Source organism: Phocoena phocoena, chromosome 3, assembly GCF_963924675.1.
Source record: "Phocoena phocoena chromosome 3, mPhoPho1.1, whole genome shotgun sequence".
NCBI classification, from domain to species: domain Eukaryota; kingdom Metazoa; phylum Chordata; class Mammalia; order Artiodactyla; family Phocoenidae; genus Phocoena; species Phocoena phocoena.
In genome coordinates this window covers 155,765,613-155,786,850 of record NC_089221.1, presented here as the reverse complement: position 1 = coordinate 155,786,850, position 21,238 = coordinate 155,765,613, and the positions used below count along the sequence as shown (strand labels likewise).

General features: G+C 50.6%; 1 protein-coding gene across 2 annotated transcripts in view; it reads right to left on the bottom strand.

The window, feature by feature from the left end:
* Positions 1 to 20,464, bottom strand: part of TBC1D9B (TBC1 domain family member 9B) — a 44,070-nt gene extending 23,606 nt beyond the window's left edge. Inside the window, exons 1-7 of one of the 2 annotated variants that reach the window (XM_065875659.1) lie at positions 20,307 to 20,464; positions 17,201 to 17,311; positions 12,897 to 13,015; positions 8,136 to 8,364; positions 6,847 to 7,105; positions 5,141 to 5,348; positions 2,456 to 2,668 (exon numbers count right to left, since the gene is read on the bottom strand). In XM_065875659.1, coding sequence (XP_065731731.1) covers positions 2,456 to 2,668; positions 5,141 to 5,348; positions 6,847 to 7,105; positions 8,136 to 8,364; positions 12,897 to 13,015; positions 17,201 to 17,311; positions 20,307 to 20,424 — 1,257 coding nt within the window. In that variant the 5' untranslated portion in view covers positions 20,425 to 20,464. The remainder of the gene's footprint in view (positions 1 to 2,455; positions 2,669 to 5,140; positions 5,349 to 6,846; positions 7,106 to 8,135; positions 8,365 to 12,896; positions 13,016 to 17,200; positions 17,312 to 20,306) is intronic. The other variant, XM_065875660.1, reaches the window with a different exon arrangement.
* Between the last annotated feature and the right edge of the window lie 774 nt (positions 20,465 to 21,238).

Here is a 21,238-nt window from a genome sequence, read left to right as displayed (position 1 = left end):
TATGACAGCCATAGCAATTCTACTAAAACATAAACAGATTGTGTCCCTACTCTGGTCAAACTCTCCACTGGCTCCCATCTCACTCAGAGTCAAAGCTAAGTACTCCCAAGGGCCTACAGGCACTACATGACCTGGCTTCCCACTCTCTCTCTAATTTCATTACCTGCGCCCTGTCTCCACTCATCTCAGCAGCCTGTGCCAAGCTCAATCCTGCCTCCAGGCCTTAGCACCTGCCATTCCCTCTGCCTCGAATACCCTTTCCCCAGATACCTTAGGGCTGTTACCTTACTTCCTTCAAGTACCACTTGATCAGAGCCCCCCGCTTCCCCTAGCAATCCTGATCCTTTCACCCTGTTTTATTTTTATCCTTGGCCCTTATTGCCACCTGACATATAGTATGTTTATTTATTTACGGACAGTCTCTCTCACTAGAATATAAGCTCTAAGAGGGTATGAATTTTGTCTAATCTGCTCTATTCCTAGTGCCTAGAAGAGTACCTGGCACCTACTGGGAATGCAACAAAATGTGTTGGGTGAACGAAGGGCAGGTGCTTGGAAGGGGTCACTGGGCCAATCTTACACTGGCTGGTCAGGCCCTGTCATTTGTTGCACTGTGCCTTGAGAAGGCAGCTCGACATTCCTGCTCACATCCCTTTTCATCCAATCCAACCTCACTGTTTCTTGAAATCCCAGATCAAGCCCAACCTCCTCTAAGAAACCTTTCTTAATGTCTCCACTGCACACTGATTCTGCCCACTCCCTTCCCTTCCATTCCTTATCTATTTAATAGTTGACTGAGCATCGATTACAGGGGTGAAAAATTTAAAGGCTTTCATGGGCCAGACCAGGTGGGGTTCTGGGGAGCTGAAGTGTACGTGCCACCACTCAGCTCCAATGCCACTCAGTGGGAATGTGGGCCCTGTAATGTCAGGGCCCCTGATTTTTCCAGAGCAGCCAGATATGTGGATTTTTATATGGACTCTTCTAATCATGAAGTGTTTTCACAAATCCAGATTGTTACTAGCACACACATCTTGTCCAAGATACCAAGAAGCAAGGGAGTGATCAAACATGGCCAGGGTGATGTCAAAAGGACTCAGATGTCACCTGAATAAGCTTCCTCTGGTCACAGATGGAATGAGGATAATAACTGTCATGGACTGAAACACATCAAGTTGCTTAAATCTGTAAGTTCATAATTATACTAAAAAGTAAACATAAAGAACTGAATTGGTCATATTTTGAGGATATTTGAAAACCAAATTCATCATTTTAACAACTGGTAAATAAAAAAAAGATTTATTCTGCCTTTTCTATATGAACTGTGCCTCACGGTAACCAAATAGTTGTTGAGGGTAAATTTCTCTATATGGAAATATTCCAGCTAATGAACAGAAGGAATGATAGAATTAGAGTGCCCCCATTTGCAATCCTAATGAGTTACCTAATGAATTATCTAGGCAATGCTTGTCAATGACTGGTAACAGCACATAACCAGGTATTACATACCTGTTGGTGGAAGTACACAGCACCTCAATCCTGCCTACAAGTGGATCTGCCCCCCACTCCCCAACACAAACAATTGAATCCAAATCTGAGCTGGATCTCATTACTAAACCACCAACTTACAAGAACCAGGGCACAAAAGAATCCGTTAAGTGTTTCCAAGAGATGCAATCAGCAAACACCAGACTGCGAGAAACTCTATAGCACAAATGACCCAATTCCTTCAACAAAATACTGCAAGAAAAGAAAAGAAAAAAGAGAGAGAGAGAGAGAGAGAGAGAGAAAGAGAGAAAGAGAGAGAGAGAGAGAGAGAGAGAGAGAGAGAGAGAGAGAAAGAGAGAAAGAGAGAGAGGGAGGAGTAGAAACCTATAGATAAAAAGGGATTATACCAACCCACTGTAACATGTGTATGACCTATGTGTACCTCAATCCAAATGACTAAATTGTAAAAAGAACATGTGCATCTGGGGAAATGTAAATACAAGTTTTTGATGTTAAAGAATTATTAATATTGTTGGTATAGTAAAAAGATTGCAGTAAAAGGTAACCCTGTAAGAAAGATTGATGGGAGAAATCAATCTCCCAACAGGTAAATAAACACAAGCTGGACAGGCCTAAACAGAGTGGCTCTCAGTGCAGCAGAGTTCATAAGGGACAGAGATGAGGGTGGCTGGGCCAGGCAGAGAAGGCTTCTTATGTGGAATAGGACTTAAGGCAGGCAGGGGTGACGCTCAGGAGGACTGGGGCACGTCTTGGTGTACAGACAGGGCTGTGACCCTAGGCATCGCGCGTGTGGCCAGGACACCTGAGACTGGGGCTGGGTTAGGTTTTCCACCCTGCACCAAGCGGGGACCCTCCCCACCCAAGGCCCAAGGCAGGTACCACAGGGCTGCCTGGGCTCTTCTCCTGGCCCTGACCCCCACCCCACTGCTCTGAAGGGCCCTCTCACCTCTGGGGCTGAGTCCACAATGCTGGCTTTCCTCCCCGCTCTGCTGTTGCCTGGCGGCTTGGATGGCATTTTCTGGAGAAAGTCAGAGATCCTCTGAACCAAGAAATCGCGGTCTTTCAGGTTGGCAAACAGGAAGGTCATTTTGCTCTTAGTGCTAATGGACAGAGGGCTGGGCAGGACACTGGAGCTATCAGCTTTTTCCACAATGGTCACCTGAGAAGACAAAAACACCATTTGGGGGTCTGTATCTTGGGATGTAAAGCCAGATGGTTTTGTGAAGCTGAGAGCATGGTGGGCTTAGGTTGTCTTCTCTCAGGCATGGGGCAGGGAGTGGACAAGGGGCTCTCCAGGCCTGGCCGAGTCGTATTCTGACTCTGCTGCTTGCTGCTGTGTGAGTTACATGCATGTCTGAGCCTCATTTTTTCAGCTGTTGATGGGTGTGAACATATCAGCCTTGCAGGACCATCATCAGGATGGTGACACAGAATGTAAAGCCTGAGCCCAGCTGCTGGCCCTGATCAGCTTCCCCAAGATGGACAGTCATGTCCCTGCCCTAAAGCACAGTGAGCTGCCCTGCCTGCAAGCCCTCCTGAGCACTCATTCCCTCAGCACTTCCTGATGTGCGTCCTGGGCCCAGTTCTGACTGTGAGGTGTGTGAACAGAGCAGTACAAGTGTGCAGGGCACAGGATGGGCTTTTAGGGGGCAGGGCCTGCAGTCTGGGATGGGTACAAACAATGGACATGCAGGCTAATGAACACGGTCACCAGGGCTGGTGGGGGCCACAGGGCAAGCTGGGAGGCCGCTGGGCTGCTTCCTGTTGAAGGCACCTCTGGGGAGGTAGTAACTGAGCTGAGACCCGGTGCAGCCAGACGAAGAGCTAGGGGAGAGGCCAGCAACCACCCTGAGGAGGGGGCTGGACTGGCGTGATGGACAAAGAAAGACCGGAGAAGCTGGGGCAGAGTGAGAAGGGGTGGGCTGTGTGTGTGTGTGTGTGTGTGTGTGTGTGTATGTGTGTCTGTCTGTGTGTGTGTGTCTGTGTCTCTGTGTGTGTGTGCACGCCTGCATGTCTGTGTGTGGCAACTGGAGATTCTTCTAATCACAGAAGATACCGGAGGATTCTACCCAGGGTGGGCAGATTTTTAAATTATGTTGGCTGCTGTGGAAGGATGGGATCTAAAGGATAGGTCCTCAAGCCTTAGGTGTAGACAAGGTACTGCTGAGGTGAGCCAAGCAGACAGCTTGTCTTAGATGGTGGCTGTAGAGAGGAAGGGACATGCTCTGGAGAGCAAGCTGACAGGACATGCCATGGTCAGGATGTGGGAACGAGGCCAGGTCAGAATCAAGGATGGCTCCCGCTTTCCACCTCAGCAAACGGATGGAAGGGGTGTCACTTCCAGAGGCGAGGATGAGATTTGGGAGTGCAAATTCAAGAGCCCAGTGGACACATGAGTGTGGCTGGCATGAGTGAGGAGCTCCTGTGAAGCCCCCTGGCTAGGATACTGAGGTCAGTGCTGGGCAGGGGCCTCCATCAGGACCAGCTGCAGAGCCCCATCCCAAGAGCTTCCTGGCTCAGCCAGAGCTCTCTGCCATCAGGAATGTCAGGACCCATCAGGAGAAATGGAGCTGGGCCTAAGATGACCCTGTAGCCAGCCCCCAGGGCTCAGGGTCAGATCAGTACAGCACCCAGGACAAATCCACAGACCTAGTGCCAAAGGAGAGCGAGGGGTCAGGGGCCAGCGCTGAGCCCCTGAGCCTGGAGCTGTGGCTCCTTTAAGTCCTTTGCCTCTGACTTCCCTTGGGGAAACTGAGGCAGCACACTACCTCACACCTGTTCGCAACAATACCTGCAACTTCAGGGTTTTGTACAAAGGCCAGGGAGGTCCCACTGCTCTACATTTTAAATAGAAACAAAATACTGTGTTTTAGCTTATAGCTTAAGAAGCTCACTTAAACCTCAATTAAACAGCCAGTATGCCCTGTTGGGCCATGAGGAAAAGGAGGCCTTGGAGGGGTGGACGGCTCTCCCTCACTATCTACACCTTCACGGCAGCACAGGACAAATGGCCTTGTTTCTACCAGAGTCACTGTGGAAGCCCAAGAAACTGGAGAAAAAATAACTCTGACAGGTGAGAGCTAACCCTACCCTTGACAGGTGATAGTTGACCCCACTCCTGAAAGGTAAGAGCTGACTTCCGATGACTCTGCTAGAGCCTGAGCCACAGCCAAGGCAGGTGTCAGGAGAGGAACAGTGAGGTGGCCCCTGAGAGTAACATGGGGCTGGGGTGGGATCAGAGTCCTCCAAGCCCAGCCAAAGCAGGGCTTTGCCAAAGTCTAACTGCAAGGCCCAAGGAGGAAGGACTAGGGGACACTCACCTGCAGGAGGCCACTGGGCTCTGACCAGGGACGTGTGGGTCCTTGTTGAGGTTTTCGTATGTCCCACTGTGAGCTCTGCTGGCAGGCCAAAGCCCACCGTATCTCCCCACCAGGTGAGGTTGATCCCTGAGGGGGCATCCAGTGCACCCACTCCCTCCAGGGCCTGGTACAGGACAGGTGCTTGGGGAGCACATGAACCACCATGTGCCCTCTGTACTCACATCACTAAATCCTGAGGGGCTTCCTGGGCTGGGGACCTGGCCACGTGCCCTGGTAAGAGAGGGAAGAGCTGGCAAGGACCTAGGGCTCACCTCCCGCAGGGGTATGATGAGGTGGCAAGCATCCTCTTCCTTGCTGGCAAAGCAGATGTAGTTGCTGGAGATAAACATCTGGCCAGGGATGTGCAGCTTGTTGAATGGGGTCCACAGGGTGCAGCCTGTGTGGCCGTCCAGGCGCTCGTCCCCGGGCAGCCGGAACGTGGCACAGTAGCACTCGTTCTTGGCTCGAGCGTCCAGGTCTCTGGTGAAACCAAGGTGGGGGAGATAGAAAAGCAGACAAGAGTTGGGGCTAGCACACTCACAAGGCGGCCTCATGCCCTCTGTTTCCACGTTGGACTCAGGCTCGTGGGGGTCCTCCTGTGAGCAAGTTGTGCCCAGGGATCTCAGAGTTCAATAACACATGTACACTGAATGGTCAAGTAGTAAAACGTGGACATCCGTATGACCAGCAGAGGAGTGGTCAACAAACAGCATGCTCGGTACTGAGGGTGGGTGGTGCCCAGAGGGTGCCTGCACCCGCCCTGCCGCTTCTCACTAGGAAGACCAGCCCCACCTAGAAACTCAGACAAGGCCTCCCGACAGGCAGGTGTGGAGTCAAGTCTAAAACACAGGGTGCTGGGATTTCCCCAGCGGTCCAGTGGTTAAGACTCCATGCTTCCACTGCAGGGGGCATGGGTTTGATCCCTGGTGGGGGAACTAAGATTCCACATGTCACGTGGTGCAGCCAAAAGAAAAAAACACAGGGTGCTGTTGCTTAACGGAAATGCACACTCGCCAGTCCGATGGCTGTGTGAGGCAGGGGCCCGGTAGCCTGTTTCTCACCCCCGCGGTGGCCCTGTCCTCGTATACATCTCTCTCTTCCCAGCCCCATGGGGGCCGCTAGCAGCCTGAGCTCGGCCTGGCAGGCACACCTCGATGGACAATGCCAGAGACGATATCAAGTCCGGCCCTACTCATTTTCTTTCTGGAAGGTTCTGAAAGCCACTGTGTCACTCGCATCAGGAAAGTAATATCCTTGGACAGCATTCTGGTCCTGAAGGTGCACCCAAGAGTCTGGGCCTAGGCCACAGTCTCTGCATACACAGGTGTGAATCTGGCTGTGGGACCCAGGGGCTCAGGGAATATCTGAGCTCCCGGCTGGCCTACAGGTTTCCTCTAAGCTGCAACGGAAGAGCGAGAACAGAGTGCTCTGGAGGGGCCAGCCCTAGTGAATTGTTCCTCTGTCTACCAATTCCCACAGACAGGGTGGCAGAGACCTCAGACCTGTGCAGGGCTGTCTCCTGGGGCCTGGGGTCAGGGCCCAGGGGTCCTGAGAAGAGCTGTCAATCATGGCGGGATGGAGGTGGTGTACCGAGCTGGGATTCTGAAGCCTTCCCGAAGAGGCCTCTGGGGATACCCTGGCTGACGTGGTGGGGCGCCTGTCCTGGGCTCCACTGCTCACTTAGAGCTAAGGCACTGGGGTCTGGGGCAAGCTGCTCTACCTCCCTGTGCCTCAGCTTCCTGTCTGAGACCAAGGAGCCTGTGAGAGCCTCCCCACCCCAGGGTTTTGAGAAGTAATACATGAAGAACTCCCTCCACATCATCAGCGGTAGGTTTTTCAGGACGACGCCTCTGTGAATCTCCTGGTGCCCTCCCCACTATCGAAAACCACCCCTTCACCTGGCCCCCTTTACACGCAGGGAGCCTGTGAAGGGTGAGGAGGGCAGGTCCCTGCTGGGGGTGGGGGAGGCACAACGCACCGCTTCAGAGCCGAGATGTTGCTGTGTGGCCGGGGGGGCCTGGGCAGTGCTTTGTCTTCCAGGAAGCCCTCGCTGTCCAGTAGCTGCCGCATGGCAAGGTTGGCCAGCTGCTCCATGAGCTTGAAGGTCTCGCTGATGTTGAGGAACATGGAGAAGAAGAGCTCCTGGTCCCGGGTGTCCACACGGATGCTCTCAGGGAAGAGCAGCGTGGCGTTCTTCTCCAGCCGTGTGACGTCCACCCACTGCACCACCAGGCTCACTGGACACCAGAGGGGACAGACACACCATCAGGTCAAACCAGCTGGAGGGCTGGGCAGGCAGGCTCCTGACTCCTGCCTGGGCCTGGAACCCATGTGGGGGAGCGGGCAGCATCTACTGCCTGCCCGTTCCCCACCCCCAGGCCCCATGCCTGAGCCTAGCTACGCTGGGACACCAGCTCCATGAGGAGGGACTGGGCCGTCCCGGGCTAACCCAGTGCCCAGCCCCGAGAATCTCCTGGGTTTGCCCACCAAACGGCTAAAGGATGAGATGAATGAACAAACAGAGGTGAGCTAGCTGAGATCCTGGACTTGAGAAGCCCCACCTAGTGGGAGTGCACTGATGTGGGAACAAGTCACGACATGGTGTGACCAGCACAGAGAGGACGCTGGCCCCTGCCTGATGAGAAGATGCAAAGGTAGGAGAAAGGCAGGGGAGGTTGTGACAGGTGTGTGTGCATGGCTGGGAGCCGGCCTTGCTGGGCCCAGGAAAGGCCACACTGAGAGCAGCTAAAGCCCTGGGGGCGACATGCAGCAGAGTGCACTGGCTGGGAGTCTGCCTTTTGTCCTGAGGCCAGGGCTTCCTGTGGGGAGGGACCTGCAGCAGGTGGCTGCAGGGGCACACGTCCAAGGCACCACGTAACCTGGAGCCGCTCAGGGATGATGGGTGCCCTGGCACTCTACTTGAAAGAGGGGAGGCCCTGTGCAGAAAGTCACTATGTGAAGAACTGTGCTAGTTGATGTATACATGACAGGAGCCCCCAAGAGCCCGGTGACGCCTGGTTCAAGTCTGGAGTTCTGGTCGTGGGCCACTAGGTTCTGGGGAGACTCTCTGGTGGGTATGTGGGGACAGAATATCCGGGGGCCGAGGAGGGACAGCCCTCAGGAACTTCGACAGTCTGGGGAGGCAGTACACTTTCTAGAGGCGAGGTCAAGGGTGAGGGCAGAGGAGGATGCCCTGAGGATGATGGGGCCAGCTGGGGGACTGGGGCTAGGGGGGACACAGGGGGCACTCCTGCTGCCTGCACTCACCCTCCTTGCCCAGCAGGAAGGAGTAGAAACACAGGTGGTTGACGGTCAGGTAGAGCCAGCCCTGCCGGGGCACGCGGCCCTTCCAGTAGCTGCAGGAGTAATAGTTGACCAGCTTCTCTCCCTCGGGCATCCCAAACTGCTTCCGCATTTTCAGCTCGGCCTCCTTGAATTTCCCAGGGTCCTCATCTCCCTGGGGCTGCAGGTTCTTGTTCTCTTCTGCGATGATGCCCTGTAGGAGGACAAGGGGACTGGTTCCCGCAGGGAACTCAAGTGGTGGGACCCAGGACTCTTGGTTGCTGGCCCAAGGGCCACAAGCAGGTAGGCCTGTCGCCTGCTCTGGCCAGACAGATGCTGGGCAATTTCCCCTAACTCCCTGAGCTATTATCTCTACTGGATCAGAGAAGGGAATTTTTAAATTTACATTTTAGTTATTTTAATGTAAATATCTGAAAAATATAATACATAAACATGGTAAAAACATGCAAGTAGTAAAAAAGTGTGTTCAGTGAGAAGGGAGCCTCCATCTCCTCTGCTGTTGTAGGCACTTTGTTGGTTTCCTCCCAGACAGGCTGGCACTGATGCACCTTTAAGCAAATACATGCAATCTGCTCTTTCCCCTCTTTCTTTGCCCAAATGGGAACTTGCTGTGGCACTGTTCTGTGACGTGCATTTCTTGTGACAATGTCTTGGAGGATCTTCTGTACTTGATACTCCCCCCCCCACATACCAGGGGACTCCTGCCTCTTGCCCCAGCTCAAGGCCCACAGACCAGCTGCTGGACCCACCCAGCTCAGGACCTACCCAGTTCAGGGTCCAGAGATCAGCCACAGGGCCAACCAACTCAGGGCATATCTATGCTGTATCCCACCAGCAACTTCACTGGGCTCAGGGTGCCCAGAGACATCACCCTGGGCCACAAAGCCAACCCCAAACCTCCTGGGGTAAAACAGGTTCTTAGCGCATTTGGCTCAAAATGTACATGCAGATTTTCCAGGAGGATGATGACTTGATAAGCTAAAGTAATTCAAGGCAACTGCTGTGGCCCAGATTGCTGCTTCTGCTGAGCCTCCTGGCAGCCTCGAATTCCTGTAACCATGAGCAGGGAGAACAGCCAGGAGTTTGGGTGAAGACCCAAAGGTAAGATGTACCTCCATCTCAGTATAGCCAGTACCACTGTAGCTGCAACTCCAACCTCTTCTCTCTCTCAAGCTGCCTCTGGTGCCTCCCCAGAACACTACTGCAGGAACTAGCTCTATGTCTGGGAAAGAGGCTCTGGCAAAGCACCCTTCTTGTTACTAAGGCCCTGCCCTTGTCTTCTGCTTCCCTCAAATGCACCTACTGGGAGGTTGGGGAAGGGGCCCCACCAGTGGAAAGGTGGGCCCCAGACAGCCTGTGGGCCATCACGGCACCCTGTCCCTCAGGCTACCTTCCTGGGTCTCAGTTGGCAGTCCCCTTTCCCCATTCCTTCAGCTGCACCTGGGAGACCCCCAAGCAGGAAGCAGAGGGGCTGACACTCTGCTTTGCATTTTCCTCTGCATTGTCCGCTGGCCTCTACTCAGGAGTAATGGTCCTCACCAATGGGAATAAACGGCCTGGCACACAGGACTGGGATTTTGTTTGTTTGCTGATACAACTGGACTGTAAAAATCACTGGGCAGATTTTAAATTACTGATTCAATTTCTTTAATAGTTTTAAGCATATTCAAGTTTGTTATTTCTTTGTGAGTCTCAGTTTAAGTTCTATTATGTGGTAGACCAAATAATAGCCCCCCCAAAGATGTTTACATCCCAATCCCCAGAAGGGTTGAGAGACTGACTGGTTGACTGAAGAGGCCATGCTGCTGGCATTCAACAGAAAGGTAAGGGCCAAGAATCACGGATATGAAGCTTCTGAAAGCTGGAAAAGGCAAGGAAACAGATTCTCCCCTTAGAGCCTCCAGGAGTCAGCCTTGCCAATTCCTTGATTTTAGCCTGTGAGATTCATTTCAGACTTCTGACCTCCAGAACTGTAAGAAAAGGAACTTGTGTTGTTTTAAACCACTAAGTTTATGGTAACTTGTTACAGTAGCAACTGGAAACTAAAACATATTATTTTAAGAGTGTCCATCTTGTCTCACTTCTTACAATTTATGGGCTTAAAGCTGTTTATGGCATTCTCTTTCTCTCTCTTTTTTTTAAAGATTTTTTTGATGTGGACCATTTTTAAAGTCTTTATTGAATTTGTTACAATATTGCTTCTGTTTTATGTTTTGGTTTTGTGGCCACGAGGCATGTGGGATCTTAGCTCCTGGACCAGGGATCGAACCCACACTCACTGCATTGGAAGGTGAAGTCTTAACCACTGGACCACCAGGGAAGTCCCCTTACTCTCTTCTTTTTTTAACCCTGCTTTTATTTATTTATTTATTTTTATTTTAAAATTTTACTTATTTTTGGCTGCATTGGGTCTTCGTTGCTGCACGTGGGCTTTCTCCAGTCGTGGCGAGCGGGGGCTACTCTCTTTGTTGCGGTGCGCAGGCTTCTCATTGCAGTGGCTTCTCTTGTTGCAGAGCACGGGCTCTAGGCGCACGGGCTTCAGTACTGTGGCATGTGGACTCAGTAGTTGTGGCTCATGTGCTCTAGAGCACAGGCTCAGTAGTTGTGGCACACAGGCTTAGCTGCTCTGCAGCGTGTGGGATCATTCCGGACCAGGGCTTGAACCCGTGTCCCCTGCATTGTCAGGTGGATTCTTAACCACTGGTCCACCAGGGAAGCCCCTAACTTTGCATTTTAAATAGATGCTATCATATTTCATTCCCAACATTACTTATTTGAGGTTTCTCTCTTTTGTCCTGGATCACTTTTGCCACAGGTTTGTTTATATTTTACATCTGTTTTTGGACCTGTTGCTCTTCTGTATCATTCCTTTATTTTCTAAGGAATTAACTTCTTCCCTTTGTTACAGGCATACCCTGAAGATACTGCAGGTTTGGTTCTGAACCATAGCAATAATGCAAATGTCGCACTAAAGCAAGTCACACAAATTTTTTGGTTTCCCAGTGCATATAGAACTTAAGTCTACACTATACTGTGGTATATTAAACACGCAATAGCGTTATGTCTAAAAAAATAAGGTACCTATCTTAATTAAAAAATACTTTATTGCTAAAAAAATGCTAAATATAATCTGAATCTTCAGCGAATAGTAATTTTTTTGTGATAACTATATTTCCTTCTTTCTAATTTCCTGGTTTCTCTGACATTCTAACTTACTGAATTGGACACCTGGCTCATTAATTTCCACCCTTTCTTCTTTTCCTCACATTATAAAACAGAAAATGTAAGGCTTTAAATTTCCTCCTGTGTCCTGCTTTTGCTACATCTCACAAATTCTGATAAACAGTAGTATTTCCATAATTGCCCAGTTCTCAGTTTTTTTTTTTTTTTTTTGTGGCCTCGCATCTTACAGGATCTTAGTTCCCTGACCAGGGATTGAACCTGGGCCGCAGCAGTGAAAGTGCCAAGTCCTAACCACTGGATGGCCTGGGGATTCCCTCAATATTTTCTAATTTCCATTTTTTCCTTGGACTCATCTAGAACTTTATTCTGTTCTGTTGGTTAGTTTGTTTGGGCCTGGCATAAGGGAAACATTCCATAATGTTGCTGTTATTATTATTATTGCCCAGCTGGCTCATTAGGAGAGTGAAGACTTGCCTCTGCTCTCTTTGTCTATTTTCCTGGAACTAGAAAGGCAACACAGGTCCCACCCTGAACCCCAGGGTACACAGAGAACTGCTGAGGAACTCTTGGTGCCATCTGCCCAGGTCTAGGAGGTTCTGGTATGATGAAGTCACAAGGGCTTGCCCAAAGTAAGTTTGCATCATGAAACTTTGACCTGGTAACACCTCTCTGAGGAATCTAATCCAAGGCAATAATCCAACAGAAAGAAAAAGACACACACACACACACACACACACACATACACACACACACACACACACAACTCAGATAAATGCTCATTATGTAATTATTCCCTAAAGAGGAAACAATCTAAACATCACTGTGATGTTTTCACACATTGCTACAATCTTCATAATTATTTTGCTAGCTGTAAAATATTCCACTAAGAATACCACATATGACTGACCAAGTCCCCTGAATATATAGTGCTCAGCACAGTACTCATAAAGAAAATACTCAATAAATGCTATGTTAGCAAGTATGAGCCCTCTCAATTTGCAGAGGAAAGAACAGCTGCTTCCCCTCTTACCATGGGACTGGGAGGCATTGTTTCCAGCCTTTTTGCTAACAGTGTTGCAGGGAACATCCTGATACATACGTCATTCTGGACATATGAATACACTGTAGGGTAAATTCCAAGGAATGGACTTGCTGGGTCAAAGTGTCTGTGCATTTTGAAGTAATGTTAGTTTTATAATAGAAATATACCTAAAATTATCCTGTCATTTCCAACTTCTTCCTCTGTTGGCCAAGGAACTGGCTATCAGAGTTGTGTATCTGCATATTTGCTCTGAGGCCCTTTGCAGGGAATGGAAACTCCCAGCTAAGCTTAAACTCCGGTGGCTGGCCAGTAGATGGGGCCTGCATACAATGAGTTCAACTGCCCCTTTCAACACTAAAAGATCAGACCCTTCGTTTCCATCTCTGTTTAATGGGGGAAAGAACTACACGGTGTTGTCTGAAAGTTATAGAAGATGACAAAGGTGAACACTGGTAGCCCAGAGAAGAGAGTGAGAACCAGTAGTGGAAAGTGAATCTTACATGTATCTTGCCCTTGACGAAGGTGGTGATGTCTTCCTCAGTGTCAAAGATGGACAGTGTCTGGAGTAAGTTATTTTCCAGCCATTCCCAGTGTTTTGTGATCTCTTTGCGGGAAGAACCTAGGAGAGGTTTGGTGGCATAAAGAAAAGGAAAACCATAAAATCACCAGGCCTTAAATATAAACTCAAGAGAGATTAAAATGGCTGACCTAATTTGCTATACCAAAGTGACTACAATCTTTGAGCTGCTTACTCTTTCCTTCTTCATGTATATGACAAAAGTCATAAATGGTCCTGATAAAAAAAACACAAAATAAAAAAATTCCAATAGAATTACAGAGTCATGAGGAAAATAAAGCCTCAACTTCCCTCTAATGCCCAGAGTAAGAGTGACTGCTAGTTTCCTCTGTGTCCTACCAGAAATAGTCTATACATTTGCAGGTTTGCTTACTTACTTTTCTTCGAGATAAAAGGACTTAATGTGGTCTTCCATGTACAGCTGATTAGCCAGACACAGTCAGACTTGGTATAGGTGACTGTGGCTCTCTTGAGAATGTAGGCATCCACAGATGGCAGCTGGAGCTTCCTGTAGGACTCCAGGCCCCTGGCTGGCTGGTCTCCTGCTGGGCCAGAGGTGCTCATCCCTCTCTCTGAAGCCAGAAGCCCCACCCAGGTCTTTGCCTCCTCCTCCTCATCCCAGTTCACATCCCAACCTGGATCCCGTCTCTTCCAGGAACCACTGTCTGATCTTTCAGCGTCTGGCTGGCCCCCAGTGTCTGCCCCACCTAGGAGAGGGTCCCTGCCCTCCTCAGGGAGGGGTCCTTGTGGGCACTGTAGGCCCAGTGGAAATGGGAGAACTCAGAGAGGCGGCCCATCGCCACTCCCAAAGAGTGAGGCAGCTGTTTTCTCTGCCTCCATCAGGGAATTGGGAAAAGGGGCCCCAGGAGGAAAATTGAAGGGATGAGGGAAGTCCCTTCCAGGCCTGGCTTCCCCTGCCCCTCTGGCACCCCACTTTTTGGGGTTTTTCATGTGTCTGGCATGGGGTTTTTGCACTTAAGAACTCTTCTCTGAATGAATTAACACAAGAATAAGAAAAGGAGTGAAGGCTCTGCTTCCTTTTCAGCAGCCTAGGGTGGGACAGTCTGTGGACTGTAAGCACCCAGAAGGCCCAGTTGCTTCTGTGACCACGGCAGGCCCACACACTCGGCATGGAGGGAGCGTTAGCAAAGACGTGAGTCCGACATGACTGTGGACCACAGACGTTTTTTGCTGGGCGCCCGATCCCTGGTCACCCCATCCTTCACTACCTGGCTACAACTTTTCCATCAGCTGAAGACTCAGCTCTGACCCCGCCCTGGCCAGGCTGAGTTTGTCCCTGTCATCTCCTCTGGCCCAGGCATCTGCTCATTGCTCTGTCACATGTCACAGTCCAGCCTGACTTGGTTAGGGTTGATTTGTTTCTTTACATTTACCCAAGAGGCTCACCACCCTAACAAGCAATTCCACAGAAAGACCCCCTCCCATGGTCTGTGGGAGGATGCCCATGTGAAAATGATTAAACCCAGAATCATACAACAGTGATAATCATAACAATAGGTAACTATAAATAGAAATTACCTCTGGAAGTTCCTAAATCATCCATAAATTATTTCTTTTTCATTTTTCTTTGTATATCTATTATGGCCTCCTTTCCCTAGTGCACAGAGGCCAAGGTCTAGTTGTTAGGTGAAGTGAGTTCGTTCTTTCTTGCTCTTTTTGCTAAGAACCCACATTTGAATTTGAAAGTTGAGTTTGCATGTGATGCAACCCTCTTACACACATGTTCCCGGCAGCCTAAAACAGGAATTTTGTCCACAAAGCCTGTGTGGATCTGTCTGCACTTTAATTATAAATATTTACATATATTCACTTAAAAGAATTATTAGTTAAAAGCAACTCAATCTTCATTTAGCACTAAGTAAACACTGAAACTATGCCATCTCTATGCTAGGTACTGGGAATAAAAAATATAATAGCTAATTAAATTATTAAGTGCTATTTCTGTTTTCCAGAACTTTTTATGGATTATCTTATTTGATTCTTAAGAGCACCTTGGAGACAGGTACAGTTATTTTCATTTTATAGGATGAAGCTGAGGCACAGAGAGGTTGAGTATGTTGCCCAAGGTCACCTAGCTGGGAAGTGACCACACCGTAACGCTAATCCAGGCTGCCCAGCTGCAGAACCTGCCCACACCCTCAAGGAATTGCTGGCCTAGTGGGAGAGCCAGTGAGCCTTCAATGCAAAAGTGCTGGTGGAGACACGGCAAGTCTAGAGGAGGGAGAAGGGTAGGTACATGAGTCCAGGGAATCTGGGAAGGTTTTCCATTGGATGTGACATCTGCGTAGGTACTCAACAGAGCAGGAGGAAGTAAAGTAGACATGGGGCGACACTGTAGGTACACCAGCCAGGACAGGTACAGTTAAGAACTTCAGGCCCTGCAAGTGGCAAAGGCCAGGTGTGAGCTGGTTGGGGGAGGAAGACAGAAATGGAGGCAGGCAGACCCTGAAAAGTCCTTTAATAGCAGTCTAAGGAGTGGAGATTCAGTGGCAGGTGTCAGTAGGTGTCTGCTTTTGGAGAGCTGAAGAGAGGTGGTGGGTAAAAACAGAGAGGCATGAGCAGATGAGCACAGGGGCCTGACCAGGGCAGGGGCTCCACAGTGCATCTGGGTCCCTCCCCAGCAGCAGGCCCTGATGCCACCAATGGGGTTCCCACAAGGCCCCACGGAGTAGCCATACCCCTCTCTCCCCACAAAGAGGCTGCTCTCACTACCACTGCCCTTCTCCTGAGAAGGAACACCTTGAGACAAAGATGAACATCTCAAGGGCCCATTTTAGAGTGAAGCGTCTCATCTTAGCCCAGGCACACACCAACTGCCCTGGGCCCTACCACATAGGAAGCCTCTCTCCTGCCAGTGCCCCACTCTGGGCACCCTGGTGCCTTCACCCCTTGACCTCTCTCCCCCCACCCCCCCAAGCTGGAGTCCAGCTGTGAACACTCCCATCACTTCTCAGGTCTCCAAGGAAAACCACTATCCTGGGGGACAGTGACACTGTGGCTTCTAGCAGAGAGAGATATTCAGCACAGTGGACACGAACAGGTGCTCTGGGTCTGATCTGTGGTTCTGTGTGACTTTGGGAGAGTTACTTAACCCCTCTGGGCCACAGTTTCCTCATCTTCAAAATGGGGAAAATCAAAGTTCCACCTTCTGGAGTTGTTGGGAGGTTCACATGTCTGGCATGCAGGAAGTGCTGTCTGAGTGCCAGCTATGACTGCTGTTTTATCCCAGGGACCTCAGCCAGGCTGAAAGGGGACTTCCCCCTGGACTCTTGGGACGGTGGGTGTGTCCTCCGAGAAGGACAACTACCAGCGATTCTCGTTATTCACAGTGGTTATGTTCTACAAACCAGGGGAGCTACAGGGCTAAGTTCGTGTGAGCCTCTGGTCACAACATTTTCACCAACCAATCAATACACCACTTTGTCTTATATGTCTTTCTGCTTAAAGACACCTCATTTAATATATATTTTTAATACCCTAGCATTGAACTGACAGCCAGAAGCACTGTAACTCATGCCTGAAGGAAGCTCATCTAACTTGTATTTTCTCCATAAGGCACATCACAGCTTCCCGCGCTTAAAAACACCACACAGCACTTCAGCATTATACCTGGGGCCATTTTAAACAGCAAAGTCACCAACAGATAACACAAAATGTGAGAAGCATGGTGCTTAGACTTCTAAAAGGAGACATGTTTATGGTTTGAGAGCTGAAACAAGAAGGCAGAAGGATGCCTTGTTCCACCTCAGCTGGGAACCTGTGTGTCCGGTGACTCAAATTTTTCATTGCTCTGCAGACACACATTTCCACAGATGTCCACAAATGACCCCAAAAGTACCACAAGTATTGATTTTGGGGTTTATAGATAACTTTTCGTGAGTAGGTGAATTAAAAAAATATGTAGTCCATGAATACTGATAAGCTGTATCCGCCTTGAGAAAAGGTTAGCAGGAGAACATGGACACTGCCCAAGGCCAAGCCCTCAGAGAGGCACGCAGGGCTTCATGGGGCCCATGTCCGCTTGCCCTGCATCTGTGCACAGCTGAGCTGCCTTCCTAAGCTGGATGCTGGCCTGGGCTGTGCTGCCTGAACAAGGGGCAGCATCAGGTTCTCAGTGGGCCATGTCCAATGCAGGAATGCAGGCTGCGTCCCCTCCCTCTCTGGGGCAGGCCCTGCCCAGCACCCCTTGTGATTCAGGGCACCTACCGCACGCCACTGTCCAGTAGACCTGCGAGTCCTGGGTCTGGTGCAGGATGCGGTAAGGGGCCACCCGGGCGCTGGAGTCCAGCACCACATCCAGGGTGCCCACGAGAAGACCTGGCAACAGGGCAGAGAGAGGGGAGGGTGAGGGAAGGCTGGGCTGAGAGCTGGGCCTGGCTGGAGGCAGCCATGAGGGTAGCAGTGCCCCCAAAGCCCCAGCCAAGAGGGTGAAACACCTTACATTACCCTGGTCCGTTAAATTACTTCTTTTTCCTCAAAGGCCTTCAGCCAGTGTCTGATCCCTATCAAAAAATCCCCTCCCACTTCTTCTTGGAAGCTTCTGCTTGTCCTCCTGACTCAGAAATACTTGCAGGCAGGGGCAGATTCAGGTTTTATGGGGCCCAAAGCTTAGATGATCTGGGAGGCCCTCTTCAAGAAAAATACAAAATCAGGTTTGAAAACAAGTATTTCTTCAGAATGAGAAAGTACAACAATGACAATTAAAAACAACAATACTACAAATATCACAAAATCCAGAAAAATAATACAGTGTTTTATTAACTGCCAGACACATCTCTTAAGACATGTTTCTCTGACATGTGTGGCCTTTTTGGCTGTGTACTCTGATGCCTTCTTCATAAGACAATGATTTTGTAACATCATTTTCCCCATCAACAACAGGAAGATAATGTAGCCTCAAAAGTCATGAATAAAAAGAACATGCAAATTTTTAGAACTGTCCAATTTAGGAAAACACCGATTCTGTTTTGTTTTGTTTTTCCACCTCTGAACTGAAGCATTTTAGGGCATTTCAAGTTTTCCTTCTCATCACAATGTCATCAACATTTGTCAATGTCACTATTTCCCCAATAAATTAGAGAAAACGTCTACCTTTTACCACTATTCGATTCATTCTTCGCCATTTATAGAATTATCCAACTACATAAAAGCCTGTCCATTGTTCCTATTTGAAACTTATTTTTTCCTTTTCATGAAGAGCTACTTTTGGTATGATCTGAAAATATTTTGTTACCATTTTCCTGTTGATATCAGAATAATTTCTATTGATTTTATTGCTCGATTTTAACACTTGTTTCATATTCCATTTTTAATTTGATTTTTTCCCCCTCCAGTCTCTAATAAATAAAATAACCAGTTACAAAAGAAGGTACTCTTCACATACATCCAAGTCAGGAGTCTGTAATCTCTCACTTGTTTTACTGAAATGTTCTAAAATGCTTCTCTAAATTGCAGTTAAAGCGGCATATTCAAGCCTTATCAGTGTTTGGAATAAACTGCTTTTTACTGTTTGTGTTGAGGTTTCTCTTCTGGTCTCAGAAATTTTATTTTAATTCCTATACTGTTGGCATATCCATACTGCAAGACTTGAAAACTTTTTAATGGGCAGGCCATCTCATCACATTCTTCAATGAAGAATCTAGGTTGGTATCTGTTTTTAAAAGACAGCTTGAATAAAACCACATCACTAACTGTTCCTCCCCCAGGGAGACAGTGGTCAGGAAGCCATTATGTCCATGATGGCACAGGGAAGGCCATGCCAGAGGCTATGCCAGGACTCACCAAACCTAGCTGGAGCAGAGAGTTCAAGGTGTGGTTATCAGGGGGGACCTGGGGAGCTCTGCCTTGGGGGACATGGAGAGATGAGTGTGGTAGAAAGGGCCTTCTCTGTACAGGAAAGCAGAGCACAGAGGGACCCACCCACCTGCTGAGATGATCTGTGGAGAAACAGAGCACAGAACAAGCCCTGAAATCTGACACAATGGTATGCTGCTGCAACCAAAGATACTGGTCGCCCAAGCATTGCTTTTCTACTTGGGCTTCAAGGTTGACCACTGGTCAGTCTCTCCAGAGGGGCTGCTGTCTAACTTCCACTGAACAGTCTCGTCCAGGAGGCAGGTCCAGCACTGGCTCCTGTGATTCTAGAGGCCTTTGGGAAAGAGCTCAAGGCACCAAAGGAACAGGTTTCTTGGGAATGGTACAGTCTCTTCCACATCAGGAGGTGTGGCCCAGGAAAGACTGACGGAAGAGGTCTCCTATGGGAAGCTTCTATATGCATCTGGTAGGACTGCATTAGCTGCTAATGTTTAAAATTAGGACATTTCACAGAAAATTCTCTTGATAACTGGAAGACCTGTCAACATTGGGCCTGAGGTCCTAAATGGCAACAATGGGCCACCCGAGGAGCGCAGGCACTGGTCTGGCCCTAAGACTGACCCAGGTCTGCTTGGGAGTGCCTGGGGCAGGTCCTGGAGCAGGCGGGACCTTGGACAACCCCTGTAGAGGGAATGCCCAGTAGGCATCCCCTGGATCCCAAATGCCACACACTCCAGGAGGTGCCGATCTAGTCTAGTCCTGTGTAGTACCCAGACGGGCAAAGAGGCACCTTGGCTGGTTCACCGGAACACATATACTGGTGATTCGGCTAAGCCTCGGTCTGCAGCTCCAACGCACCAAGAAGCAGGAAAGGTGGGTGAGGAGAAGCTGGAGGGATGGGGGCTGAGGGCAGCATTAGCTGGGAGAACTCTGATCTTGCTGAAAAGGCAATTCTTTGGTAAGTTGGGAATGAAGGAGGCAAAAGAAAACGAATGCTTGTATCACTTGACCCCTCCTTGGAGGCACTTGGAGAAACTGAAGCAGAAGACCAGAAGATCTCGCGGACTTTCAGCTGTGAAATCCCCTTCCAGGAAGCGGTACACGCCTCCGCTAAGCACCGGGAAGCTCACGGGCAGCGAGTCCGGGCAGAGGCCGCCTCCAGCCTTCTCCTGGCTGCCCTGGTTGACCGAAGTCTCCCCAACCGCCTCCTAACGCGAGCGCATCTGTCTTCCTCGAGTCCCTGGCCCCGTCCTCACCTCGCACCACCCCACCCCGTCCCTGCCTCCCACGGGCGGCTCGCGTTCCTACCTCCCACCCCCCACTCAGTGCCGGCCTCGCGCCCCCAGGACCCCGCCGCACGCGCTGACGTGCGCGTCCGCAGTGACGCGCCGAGGCTGGGCCTGTCCTGGGCCGCTAGTCCTGGGCCCCGCCGCCCGGCGCCCCCTCCTCGCCCGCCCCGCGGCGGCGCCCACAGGCCCGGTCGCCGCGCGCCTCTCACCCGTGAGGCCGCCGCCCTTGCCGTGGCCCCGGCGCCGCTGCAGCACGAAGAAGGGGTTGGCCCGCTCCGTCACCCACAGCGCGTTGGCCACCAGCACCTCCTCCGGGCCCAGCCACATCGCGGCGCCGTTCACACCGGGCCGTGGCCAGCCAGGCGGAAGCGCCGCGGTAGTCGCCGCGCGGAGCCGAGAGGGCGGGGCGGGGCGAGGCGAGCGGGCGGCGCCCCCTTGCGGCCGCCGGGACCAGCGGGCCCTTCGCTCTCGCCACCCGGCCCCGCCCACCCGCCCAGTCTTCGGGCCACAGGCCGGCTTAGCCCGGCCGTGTCCGCTTCACTTTCGCCCTTCTCGCTGCAGGCCTCTGCGCTGCAGCCTCATCTAGCAGGAGCGGCCAGGTGCCGGGGCCACGCGCCTTTGGCCGGAATGGTTGAGTCCACGGTCCACAGATAGCAGGGCTTCTGGCCTTTTGTAAAAACCCATCCAGGGTTTGCGGGGAAAATGTAGAGAAACAGCATTTGGAGATACAGTTTTGGCTGATTGTGCAGGGCAAGCCAGTGCGTGTTAACATTGGAAAGGGTGGCTGGAAAAGGGTTAGTCGATTTTGGTAACTCAATTTTGGCACTTGGGCCTAAGACAAAGAGAACCTCCGGGAGTCCAGGACAGGTTGTCAGGAAGCTCTGAGGCTGGCAGGGTCCTCAGAAACCAGTGCAGTCCCTCACTTTATAGATGGGATCACTGAGGCTGAGTGGTCTTGGGGTCGGGGGCAGGGCCTGCCCTGGGGCCAGCAGGGGCTTCTGAACGGGTATGGGGCGGGCAGCAAAGGGAGGCTGGGGTTGTGGATCCCTGCTCTCCCAGTGCTGGCCTGTAGGGGTCGACCGCCTCACAGTCCAAACATTGACCCTTTTGAGTGAATGAGAGAGCGGTTAAATGCCGTCTG